Source organism: Xyrauchen texanus, chromosome 4, assembly GCF_025860055.1.
Source record: "Xyrauchen texanus isolate HMW12.3.18 chromosome 4, RBS_HiC_50CHRs, whole genome shotgun sequence".
Taxonomy (NCBI): domain Eukaryota; kingdom Metazoa; phylum Chordata; class Actinopteri; order Cypriniformes; family Catostomidae; genus Xyrauchen; species Xyrauchen texanus.
The window spans coordinates 26,508,302-26,520,305 of NC_068279.1; the positions used below are offsets into that span (position 1 = coordinate 26,508,302).

General features: G+C 45.2%; 1 protein-coding gene and 1 long non-coding RNA gene across 9 annotated transcripts in view; one reads left to right on the forward strand and one right to left on the reverse strand.

Moving 5' to 3' along the window:
• The window catches only part of LOC127638697 (uncharacterized), a 15,397-nt gene extending 8,073 nt beyond the window's left edge, over nt 1-7,324 (reverse strand). Inside the window, exon 1 of the long non-coding RNA XR_007969894.1 lies at nt 7,208-7,324. This is a non-coding gene — a long non-coding RNA (uncharacterized LOC127638697). The remainder of the gene's footprint in view (nt 1-7,207) is intronic.
• A 5-nt stretch (nt 7,325-7,329) lies between these two features.
• Nucleotides 7,330-11,394, forward strand: srsf7a (serine and arginine rich splicing factor 7a). 8 transcript variants are annotated; one of them, XM_052120302.1, is made up of 9 exons: nt 7,333-7,477; nt 7,934-8,126; nt 9,188-9,417; nt 9,786-9,965; nt 10,075-10,143; nt 10,232-10,270; nt 10,454-10,567; nt 10,688-10,774; nt 10,855-11,391. In XM_052120302.1, the coding sequence occupies exons 3-9, from the start codon at nt 9,200-9,202 to the stop codon at nt 10,904-10,906; spliced, it is 759 nt and encodes a 252-aa protein (XP_051976262.1). In that variant the 5' UTR covers nt 7,333-7,477; nt 7,934-8,126; nt 9,188-9,199; the 3' UTR covers nt 10,907-11,391. The 8 variants fall into 8 exon arrangements, with proteins under 8 accessions (XP_051976279.1, XP_051976262.1, XP_051976252.1 ...); XM_052120292.1 differs by having other exon boundaries at nt 9,193-9,417; nt 10,855-11,390; XM_052120319.1 differs by lacking the exon at nt 7,934-8,126 and having other exon boundaries at nt 7,330-7,477.
• Nucleotides 11,395-12,004: the final 610 nt, after the last annotated feature.

Here is a 12,004-nt window from a genome sequence, read left to right on the forward strand (position 1 = left end):
AAGGATGATCAGTGGAAACAGGAAGCACCTGAGCTCAATTTTGAGTGTCATGGCAAAGGCTGTGAATACTTATGAATATGTGATTTTCTTTTTTTTTTTTTTTTTATAAACTTGCAAAAAGTTCAAACAAACTTCTTTGACGTTGTCATTATGGGGTATTGTTTGTAGAATTTTGAGGAAAATAATGAATTTAATCAATTTTGGAATAAGGCTGTAACATAACAAAATGTAGAAAAAGTGAAGCGCTGTAAATACTTTCCGGATGCACTGCATACGTCGTATGCCCAACTATCTGTTTTAGGATTTTGCATATGCCCACATGAAATAACCGCCTGAACAACGAGCATTTCAGCCGAAAGTTTTCAGTCTAATAACGCGATGCTGCAGCACCGTTGAGTGAATTGTGTTTATGTGATGCACTGGGATCACTGGCAAGACAGACAGTTTGACTGAGCTGATCCACCAATCAGAACGTTAATTTCAGACATGATTTTATATTTGCTAACCAATCATATTTTACGTTTCAGTAAGAGGCGAGACATTTCCAGCATCTGACACACAAGCATCCCTGGAAAAACTATAATTTGCACTGTATATTTATTTCCCTGCTAAACGTAAATACATTTAAATGTAACTTATGCAATTAAACTTTGTGAAAATACTGCATGTTATTGCGCCCCCTTTTTTTGTCCTTTACTGCTGTCCGTGGTGCCTTTTTCTGGTGATATCAAATAATTTACATTTCTAAGTAGGAAAACAATTTCACTCTACACAGAAAAGCACATAATATTACACAAATACATAAAAAAACATATTTTTTTATGTAGGCTATATATGGTAATACAAGATAAACATTATTACACTCATATTAATGCTTTAATAATAAAAACAGTTTATTGTGTATTATTAATTCGTTCATTACTTAGAATAATAATCAAGTATTAACAATTTTCATATAGCATAAAAAAAGGAACAATAATGACATCTATTAATTTAAATACATATTTAACATGAAGTTACTATACCATTGAACCCATTGATTTACTACAGTAATATTGTAGTAGTAACCATAAGTAGCTTACGCTATGGGAAAACTCAGTTTCTCGAGAAATATTGAAGTCTTTATTTAAAACGCATTGCAGCTGCACAGCAGACAGCAATGAGCAAGGCAGCTCAGTCATTGGCTGTGCTGCAGCAACTTGCTCGAACCAATGACGGGGCGACTCTGAACGCGCGACCAATGGGCGCTGCCTTCGCGCTTGCGCGCTCAGAGCCCGCCAAGATGGCCGTGGCTTAGGGCTAAATATTAGGCGCCCCGTCATGAGAGTTCTTTAGATTTAATCTCCTTCAGCAAAGACCATCTCTTCGCTGGATCCTCCGGATTGTTGGAGTTTTTCGCCCGCCGTCGAAAAGCCTACAGCAGGACCGCTAAGAGGACGCCGGCGCCTTCAGCCGCCTTCGAAGCCTTCTGCTACGCCATCCGGCGTGCATCGCTATATCCTTTTACTGCAAGCGCTCGCCTCTGCGATGCTTTTTGATTGAGTAAAAGAGTAATTTAGGCTGAAGGCGTTGTTGCAAATGCCTTCAGCCTGCGCCTCGTGCAGAGGCCCTCTTCCTGACGGGGATCGTCACATCATTTGCACTCGCTGTCTGGGACCTGACCACGCAGAAGCTGCTCTCACTCGAGGCGGATGCCCCGAATGTGACTCCCTGGGCCTCACCGAGCTGCGCGCTCGCTTTGCCGCCTTGGCCGCGAACGAGCCTGCTACCACCGTGCTGCCGTCCCCTCTGTTCGAGCCGCGCAAGAAAAAGCGCCGCTCACGGAGGTCGCCAGAGCACGCGGACTTCAGTGACGTCACACCGGGCCAGTCCCCGCGTGCTTCACCACTACCCGAGAACTCCCCGCCGCCAGTCCATTTCAACGCAGGCGGACCAGCACCCTCCTACAGAGCGGTGGGTCTCGTCTCGTTCGGCGTCAGGGGACGACGGTGAAAAGGATGACAGCCTTTCCATTGACGCTGCATCCGACGACTGGCCGGGCTCGGCCTTCGACCCCGCGCCGTCGACATTAGCGGACACGAGCACGGGCACCAGCATGGACTCAGAGATCGTCCGCATCCTGTCTAAAACGGTAAGAGAGTTCACTGAACGCTTCACTGAAGCTCGGAAGGATTCGCAGGCTATGCGTCACTTCCTGCCCAAGCGCTCCAGCTCGTTACAGAGCCGCCAGAGACCGCCTCAGCAGCAGCGGCGAGCCAGGGCGGCGCCTCCCATCTCCAAAACGTGTAAAACATTACCCAGTCCCCTTACAGGCGGCTGGAAATGTCTGTACAGCAGTCAATGGGCCAGTCACAGAACTCGCTCACCTGCAATCAAACGCCGTTTTAACGACAACACACAGAAATCACGTGTCCACACTAAAGTGCGCATTCCCACATATCAATACTGTCCAAACAGTGCCGAATACTTCCCCAGCTCAGCTGGACGCTCCATAAATGTAGATCGTGTGCCTATTGTCATGTATGCACCACTACACACAAGCACTGTTCCCACAGTTATAAACACTTCCCCAGTAAATACTATAAAAGTAGCGCGCGTGCCTGCTGCCATGCATGCACCCCTACACACAAACACTGTATGCATAGCCAAAAAAAAAAAACCCCGCCGCAAGCGGAAGACTTTATGAAAGTGGCGCGCGTGCCTACTACAGTATATGCACCCCCACCCATAAGCGCTGCCCATACAGTTTCAAACAGTTCTCTGTCTCATGCCGCAACCATCACAGATGTGATGCGCGAGCCAACAAACTCCCCGCTAAGAGCGGGAAGCTTTATGAATGTGGCGCGCGTGCCTATTACGATTTATGCATCCCCACCCGAAAACTCTGTCCATACAGTTTCAAGCATTTCTCCGACTCATGCTGCAAGCATTTCGGAGATAGCGCGCGTGCCTGTACTCTCACACGCACCCCTGCACTCGGCACTCAACACGGCTGCTCAGCGCGCACCTGCGCCTCTGAGAGCTGTAAACTCATTGTTAGCACAAGGCAATTTGCCAGTGGGGCCCATACGTCACTGTGACACGCCCCCAGCCAGCATTCAGCCCATATCTGTGCGAGCAAAAGCCTGGGAAAAAATCCCCGACATGCCGAAATGGGTTTTGAACATAATAAAACACGATTACTCACTTCAATTCGCTCGCAGACCACCCCGCTTTTCAGCGGTGGTCGAGACGAAAGTGAGGAAAGATGTGTCACATGTTCTACGCACCGAGGTGCTCAAACTGATAGAGAAGGGCGCTATAGAAACTGTTCCTCCCTCTATGAGCGAGGGGTTTTTTACAGCCGCTATTTTCTCGTCCCGAAAAAGGACGGTGGTCTCCGCCCCATCCTAGATCTCAGACATCTGAACAAAGCTTTAATGATTCGCTCGTTCAGAATGTTAACAACCGAACATATCCTCGCGCAAGTTCGCCCCGGGGATTGGTTTCTATCAGTGGATTTGAAAGACGCTTACTTTCACATTCCGATAGCGCCTCATCACAGGCCTTTTCTGAGATTCAGCTTCGAGGGACAGTCATACCAGTACACAGTACTACCATTCGGCCTATCATTGGCCCCCCGTATATTCACGAAATGTATGGACGCGGCACTTTCCCCCCTGAGACAGCAGGGAGTGCGAATACTGAATTACCTCGATGATTGGCTAATCATAGCACAATCAGAGGGTCAGTTAACGACGCACAGATCTTGGATTATCAGCCATCTAGAATGCCTGGGTCTGAGAATCAATTTTGCAAAGAGCGTGCTATCCCCCAGCCAGAATATCTCTTTTCTGGGAATAGTGCTAGACTCAGTGCAGATGACAGCGCGCCTCTCATCAGAGCGCGCGCTCTCTATTCGACACCTTGCAACATCATTCAGAACCGTCAAACGATTTTCAAAGAATGCTCGGTCTCATGGCCTCGGCATCAGCTGTACTCCAGCTAGGATTGTTGCACATGCGTCCTCTCCAGCGCTGGCTCAAGAGCCGTGTCCCCACTCACGCGTGGCGCTGGGGCCACTTTTTGATCAGAGCGAATCACGGCTGTATAAAAGCCCTGACGCCCTGGAAAGCCGTCAACTGGTATCAAACTGGCGTGAGTCTGGGCGTAAATACGTGGAGAAAAATGATCACGACAGATGCCTCCAAAATAGGATGGGGGCCCTTTACGAGGGCAGGCCTGTCTCCGGCTTTTGGTCAAACCCGGAAAAGCGCCTACATATAAACTGTCTGGAAATGAAAGCGGTCGCCTTGGCTCTCAGAGCCCTGCTTCCGTACCTGAAAAACGAACACGTCCTGGTCCGAACATGACGGTACAACATGACGGTAGTTTCGTATATAAATCGCCAGGGTGGACTCAGGTCGAGCTCCCTGCACTCTATGGCCAGGGAGCTCATCTTATGGTCACAGCACCACCTGCGCTCGCTGAGAGCAGCGCATGTGCCAGGCGCCCTGAACCAGGGAGCGGACATGCTGTCCAGAGACAAGGTTCTCCCAGGAGAATGGTCTCTCCACCCCCTGATGGTTCAGTGGTTATGGCAAACCTTTGGTCGACTTCTTCGCCTCCAGGGAAAATGCGCACTGCCCCCTTTTCTTCTCAAAGAGCACGGACGCGCTCGCCCAAGTCTGGCCGAGCCGCCCCTTGTATGCTTTTCCCCCGATCGCGATGCTACCTCAGGTCATCAGTCGGATCAGGGAAGTGAAATGTGCAGTGCTCCTGGTAGCCCCACTCTGGAAAAACCAGACGTGGTTTCCAGAACTGATGCAGATGATGCAATCTGCCCCATGGCCGATTCCGTCGAGGCTAGACCTCCTCAGGCAGGCCAGCGGGATGATTCTTCATCCCGCCCGATCTGTGGGCCCTCCATGCATGGCCCCTCAACGGGTTCCGAGAACCTCCCCAGTGGAGTTTTGAGAACCATCACTGAGGCGCGAGCGCCCTCTAGGCGCTTATATTCCCAAAAGTGGAAAGTGTTCAGTGACTGGTGTGATACCAAGAGCTTGAACCCCAAATCGTCGCGAGATACCAAGTGTACTCGCCTTTTTGCAAGAGCTGCTGGAGGCGGGCCGCACACCCTGCACGCTCAAAGTCTATGTGGCTGCCATAGCGGCGTCACACAATCCTGATAAGGGACGTTCATTAGGGAAAAACGACCTAATCATTACGTTTCCTAAGAGGCTAGGAGGATGAACCCTCCTCGCCCCCTCGGTGCCGATCTGGGACCTGGCCACGGTCCTGGACGCACTCAAGAGTGCCCGTTCGAACCTCTCCGAACCGTGCACCTTAAACAGCTCTCGCTCAAAACTCCGCTCTTGCTGGTGCTCGCCTCAGTCAAGAGAGTGGGCGACCTGCACGCGCTGTCATCAAGCTGCTTGCCTGGAATTTGGACCTAATGACTGCAGAGTTGTCCTTAGGCCAAAGCACGGGTATATTCCTAAAGTGCTCTCCACACCCTTCAGAGTACAGGTGATATCTCTGGCAGCGCTATCGTCCCCAGCAGGCAAGCGACGCTAATTTACTCTGCCGGTCAGGGCACTCAGAGTATATTTGGAACGTTCTGCCCTGTTCAGACAGACGGAACAATTATTTGTATGCTTTGGCGGCCACACTAAAGGTCTCGCAGTTTCAAAGCAAAGAATATCGCGCTGGATAGTGGATGCTATAGCGCTAGCTTATGAAGCCAAGGGCCTTCAATGCCCCTTAGGCATCAGAGGGCCTCGTGGGCGTGGTCGAGTGGGATACCCATTGAAGATATTTGTGCGGCGGCAGGCTGGGCCTCACCTTCGACATTTATCAGGTTTTATAACCTACAGGTCCCCTCATTGCATTCCAACATTCTATCAGCCTGACTATAGAATGGACTGGAGTATGTATATGCTGAGCATTATCTCCTCCCTTATAGGTCCGTCTCTGACTGACTTAAAGGATTTTTTATGCATATCAGTACATAGAAAACTCAGTACATAAGATATGTGCTTGTGTTTGTACTATGAGCCCCACCATGGACCACTTTGGAAGGCTCTATACTATCCCATTATGTAGCTCGCCGTTGGCCGGCTCGTGGAATAATCACTTTGCTTTAAGGCTCAGGCATCTGCCTCTGGCTTTATAGAGCGAAGTCAGCACGCACGGCGTTTTGCATGGTGTTCCCATAGCGTAAGCTACTTACGCAATAGGAGAGACCTCTCGATAGGGAACGACTCGGTTACTAACGTAAGCTTGGTTCCCTGAGAGGAGGAGCGAGTATTGCGTAAGCTGCCGTGCTAGTGCTTGGTCAGTTCAGCTTCAGTCGATTGAACCTAAAGAACTCTCATGACGGGCGCCTAATATATAGCCCTAAGCCACGCCCATCTTGGCGGGCTCTGAGCACGCTGAGCCTGGCGCTACGCCCATTGGTCGCGCGTTCAGAGTCGCCCCGTCATTGGTTCGAGCAAGTTGCTGCAGCACAGCCAATGACCGAGCTGCCTCGCTCATTGCTGTCTGCTGTGCAGCTGCAATGCGTTTTACATAAAGACTTCAATATTTCTCGAGAAACTGAGTTTTCCCATAGCGTAAGCTACTTACGCAATACTCGTTCCCTCCTCTCAGGGAACCGAGGTTACGTTAGTAACCGAGTTGTTTAACTAAATACCATGGTTAAACTATACTGTATTACTGCAGTGAAATGGTTAATTTTTGTAAGGGTAAACAAAACAGAAGTCTAATCATTTTCTGTTTAGACAAAAAAAAATATATAATAATGACTTAAATAATGACAAATAATATTATTTTAAATTACCAATTTTATCTAAAGTAATCGCAAAAAAAATAAAAAAAATGTAACAGAAGTATAGGTATCGGTATTGGTATTGACGATATTGGACTTGAAAATATTGGTATCGGATCGAAAAGAAAATAAGTGGTATCGCCCATCCCTATGGAGCAATGAAATAAAACATCACTTCATCTTATATTCAACTGGTATGTTACCATGAAAACGCAGTGCAGCAACTTATTCATCGTTGCAAAATTTCTACTTTATAGTCTTCGCTGATCCCTGCATGTAGTCACATTTAAATAACGTAGCTACTTTTAAAGACACAACGAAACTTATTTAAACTATATATTTAATATATTCCATGCATGACGAAAATGTGTCACAACAAAACAAATATATATTACTTACATTTATACATGAACTCTCCCACCATCTAGCTTTAAAATGATGTCGCGAGGACGCCCAACCCTGAGTCATGTGATCACAAACGGTAAAATTACTTCCTCGAAGTGACCGTCACTTCACTAACGGTCCACGGTTCACTAAGTGCCCTAGGTGGAGGGCTTGAGTTGCTCACTTTCGTTTGGAATACCCCTTCGAGTGGTCTCCCCTTTTCGCAGTGCCCTTCAAGGGCGCAAAAACGCCGTTCGGAATTCGCCCAAGGTCGTCCTAACACGTGTAAGTTACTTGTTTCTATGGCAACACTTATAATGCCTAAATCCTTATCACTAAATTAATTCATTTATTCACCTCTATATCTTCATGCAAAATGAAAAAAAAAATGTATAATAATGCGCCAGGCATCAGTGGGATAATACAATGGCATATCAAACAGAAATATATTCGCTGCCTTGTTGGTTACATGACGTCACGACCATCAAGTCGGAGCTTTGTCGAATTCCGAGTTTACAATTTGTACTTTGCAACAACGTCGCAATGAATTGATAACAGAATATTCAGTTTGGGTTAAAGGTAGCAGTAACAATGCAAAAAGCCTTAATGATACTAAAATAGGCTTATTTTTCCTTGTGTAAAATGTATTTATGTATTATTGTTTAATTTAATTATGGGAGTGACATGTAATATAACCTAGACTTGTTTTCGTGAGATTCACCTCAACATTACTGCACACAGAACTGGAAGCATCCCATGTTTGGAACACCGGTAGAAAACGCGCCTTTAGTTGGAGTTACATCTGCAAGAGCCAATCATCTTCAGGAGTTAAAGTCCCCACCCCTTCACGATAGTGTGAGAAGAAAACGACGAGGCCGCGCTCGCTCAGCCGGTGACGCTTCCGGGACAAGAGACTCGTGAGGGAAGCGAGTTTGTAAGAGCTCTTTTTATAGTTATATATTAATATATTCTGACGTAGCAAATGATTCCTATAATTCAGAAACTGCGGTTTTATTGTATCAGATTTTGATTTTATTCACGAATTGTTTTCGCATGTCGGTCAAGGTTTGATTGAAGCGCCTTTAATCAACCGGAAGAAGAAGGCGTCCACGCGCCCTTGCACGGAACCGAGGACGTCGAGTCACATAGTCCGCGTGCAGGAGACGGTGTTGTTTATCTGATATTATTTATATGTTTTTGCTCTTTACATGTGTTTATAAGTCTTCTACGGGAGCTCGTGTTGTTAACGGTTGTACCAGCCGCCCGGTCTTCGTTTCGGTAGGTGAATCGTTTGAACCAAAAACGTGCTGAACAAAGAGCGGCCTTCTACTCTGGCGCACTTGGTAATGGCGCTAATCTTGTTACTGGCTAACATGCAAACCCCTAGCTACATTTGTTATTATTGTTATTTAAGCCCTATGTGTTACGGTCTTCAGTGGATCTGACTGTTTGAGCCTTACTCGTTTTATTATTGTTGATAAACATGATTGAGCAATCCATCATGGCCGTGGTTCAGTTGTTTCCGCGACTGATGTTACTGATAGGAAAACGAAACCACAACGGGCACGTTTCGGACAAATATTGAAGTTTCACCGAAAAGTAATGTTGCTTTAATAGTTTTACATTCTTCGCTTTTACCTATTTGTATGTGTCCGCGTGATCGGGAAAATCTGTTTAGCGCTGCTTCCTTTTTGGTTTGATTTTTTTCACATACAGAGCTGCGTTACAAAGACTCATTCAGTTACCGCAGTTCTAATTAATGAAGATGCACTCTACTGGAATAGTTAGACTTTGAGAAAACTTTACATTTAAACCTTCTCTTAACCACTTTTCTTTTAAGCTAAATTGATGTCAGTAGATGCTGGGCAATCAGTTTTTTGTATTGTAAATCAAAATAGCCACTTTTTAACTATAGTGGAGCCAGTACATTTTACAAATGTGTAGCCTCTTTGAGTACACCACTAAAATATATTGTTTCTGTACATTTTTCCGCAGTACAGGTGCAAGATGTCATACTCATCCCGAAGTTCCTCTCGCGCCTCTGATTGTAAGGTCTATGTTGGAGATCTTGGCAATGGTGCAGCCAAAGGTGAACTTGAACGAGCCTTCAGTTACTATGGACCACTGAGGAGTGTATGGGTCGCTCGAAACCCACCTGGTTTCGCCTTCGTAGAGTATGAGGATGCCAGAGATGCAGAGGATGCCGTAAAGGGGATGGACGGAAAGTGAGTCAACTTGAGTTCTACCTGCGTACATTTCCCATGATGCTACTGCAGCACATTTAACCCCCTGACCTCTTCAGGGAGCAGGGGTGAGTGTTGGCGGTTTATCACTGATCTCTTTCCGCTCTCAAAGGCCCCAACATTATATGGCATTTTCCTGGATTCAGGTTAAATATGTCTGTTATTGAACTCAGTTTGTGTTTTTTCTTTAGCTTAATCTTAACTTTGCCTGTGTCTAGGCAACTGGTCCTGATAAAAATCAGGGCTAACATGAGCGGATTTTGTTGCATTAACAGCTGGGTCACAATATGGGCACATCTCTTTGGTTTATAGGAGGGGAATCATTAACCTTGTGGTCTATAATATTCCAGGGTGCTTTGTGGAGCCCGCATCAGAGTTGAGCTGTCTACTGGTATGTCCAGAAAGTCCCGTTTTGGCCGTCCCAACCGCAGGCAGTTTGACCCCAATGACCGGTGTTACCAGTGTGGAGAGAATGGCCATTATGCCTATGACTGCTATCGCTTCAACAAGAGGCGTGGCAGACGCAGCAGGTAAATGTCAATGTATACATTTTCTTTCTTCATCCTCCTGTGACTTGACCCCTGAGATGTATGGTTGCTGTTTTGTTTGATTTTGTGCGTTTTTTTGTTGTTGTTGTAGGTCAGCGTCTCGATCTCGGTCCAGATCTCGTGGCCGTCGTTACCGCTCTCGTAGCCGTAGCAATGATAGGTAAGACCTTACACTGCTCAATTTGCGTTTCAAAGGGTTTTACATTGTACATTCACTGGTCTTGATTTCATGCTTTTCTCTTTCACAGGAAGTACCGTTCTCCTTCATATGCAAAACGCAGAAGCAGGTAAGTTGTGCTATCAGACCCCAGACCTGTTTACCTACTCAAAGCAAATATAATTACTTCAGTTTTTTACTCTGCACTTTTGCAAAAGCAATCTTTCTATTGGATGAGTCCCTGTGTCCGTTTTGTAAGGGGTCCTTTTTGTTGGTCTCTGGCTAGCTGCTTAAACTAACTACTGTGGTCTAGGTCAGCCTCCCCAGCCCGATCCAGAACTCCTGTGCGGCGCTCACGTTCACCTGTACACAGGTCAAAAAGCCCGGTCCGAAGATCCAGATCCCGAACACCTGTCCGTAGAGACAGGTACAACACGTACATTTTACCTATTCACTTTTATTACCAGGGTTTCACAACTCATTAAATGAGTTTCTACTGTTTTAAATGCCATCTAATTTTTGATCTTATTCTGTGTTTCTTTTCAAGTCGATCTCGCTCCCGTTCACGCTCTGCTTCTAGACAACGGGAACGTAGTGCGTCCAGATCTCGCTCTCGTTCGGTCAAGAAAGACAGGTTAATGCCTGCAATTTGCTATTGTATGTTCATGTAGTTCTTGACTAAGTATAGATGCTGACTGTTTGTGTGTCTCTTAGTCATTCCAGGTCTGCCAGCCCAAGGAGAAGTCCAACACCAGATGCTGACTGATCTGAATACTGATGCTTCACTCCCATTCCCCACCTTTGCCTCAGGGCTAAAATTTGTTTTATTTCCCCCATGATTTCAGTCCTTGTTCTACTGTAGATTCCAAGCTCTTCTTTTTTTCATTTCATTGATGGCTCCTACCACCTTGTAAAAGAATCACTATCATCTCAAGAAAGCTCATTTATGATTTTCTTGTCACTTTTTTTTTTTTTTATCAGACTCTTAAAACATTTTAAGCTCCATTGTTTTATTTCAGTGTTGAGCCAATGTCCTGTGGTCCGTGAATTGTAGGTAAGGTGGTGAATGAGCTGTGTTGTGATTAGTCAGTGTATTATATGAGCTGAAGTGTATGCTGTGATTTGTTTTTTTGTTGGTGTAGAAGGTTTTTTTTTTTTTTTTTGCATTGAAAATGACAATGGTCTTTTTAATAAAGTTAAGCTTTACAGATTCAACTGTTTCATTGTGTGTTGTTGCTGATCTGGGGTTTGCTTGAATCAATAACTTTTATTTTTCTGTTAGGAATGTCATGTGTAAATGTTGTCTATCCATTCAAATGTAAAACGGACAGCAAACTAATTTACGTCATGGATTAAAGGAATTTTGTAAAATTTAGTCACTGAGATGTGATTGAACTTCAGAGTAATCCCTGCATACACTGTAAAAAAACATTCTGATTTTAACGGTAAAAGACTAAAAATGCCACCGAAAAAAACGCTGAAAGCTAAAATATATATTAAGACAATACAGGAGTTTTTCAATAAAATAAAAACCGATGTAAAGTACGATTTTCCTGTATAATGGTAAACATTTACATTGTTTAACAAAAGAGTGCATGCACTTTTTAATTGCAGTCAAACAATTGGGTGTTCCAACAATTCCCTGCATGATCCAGTGATTAATATTTTATGTTATTTAAATTATTATTTTTTTTTTTTACAGTGTCGTGGTCATTGTAAATTACAACAGTTTTAAACTGAAATGTACAGGTTGTTCTGTTATATAATTAGTTTGCCAACCGCAGCAGCCTTTTTTTTTTTTTTTTTGTTAAAACAAAAAAAAAATCAGTGCTGGCTTGTGTGTACAGCTACTTTCAGTGCTTCA

Bases quoted from the DNA above. Each gene is read 5' to 3' on its own strand.
- srsf7a (XM_052120265.1), top strand. From the start codon at position 8,384: ATGTTTTTGCTCTTTACATGTGTTTATAAGTCTTCTACGGGAGCTCGT. The intron at 10,144-10,231 runs GTAAGACCTTAC...TCTCTTTCACAG, and splicing joins CGTAGCCGTAGCAATGATAG to GAAGTACCGTTCTCCTTCAT. The intron at 10,568-10,687 runs GTACAACACGTA...TTTCTTTTCAAG, and splicing joins ACACCTGTCCGTAGAGACAG to TCGATCTCGCTCCCGTTCAC.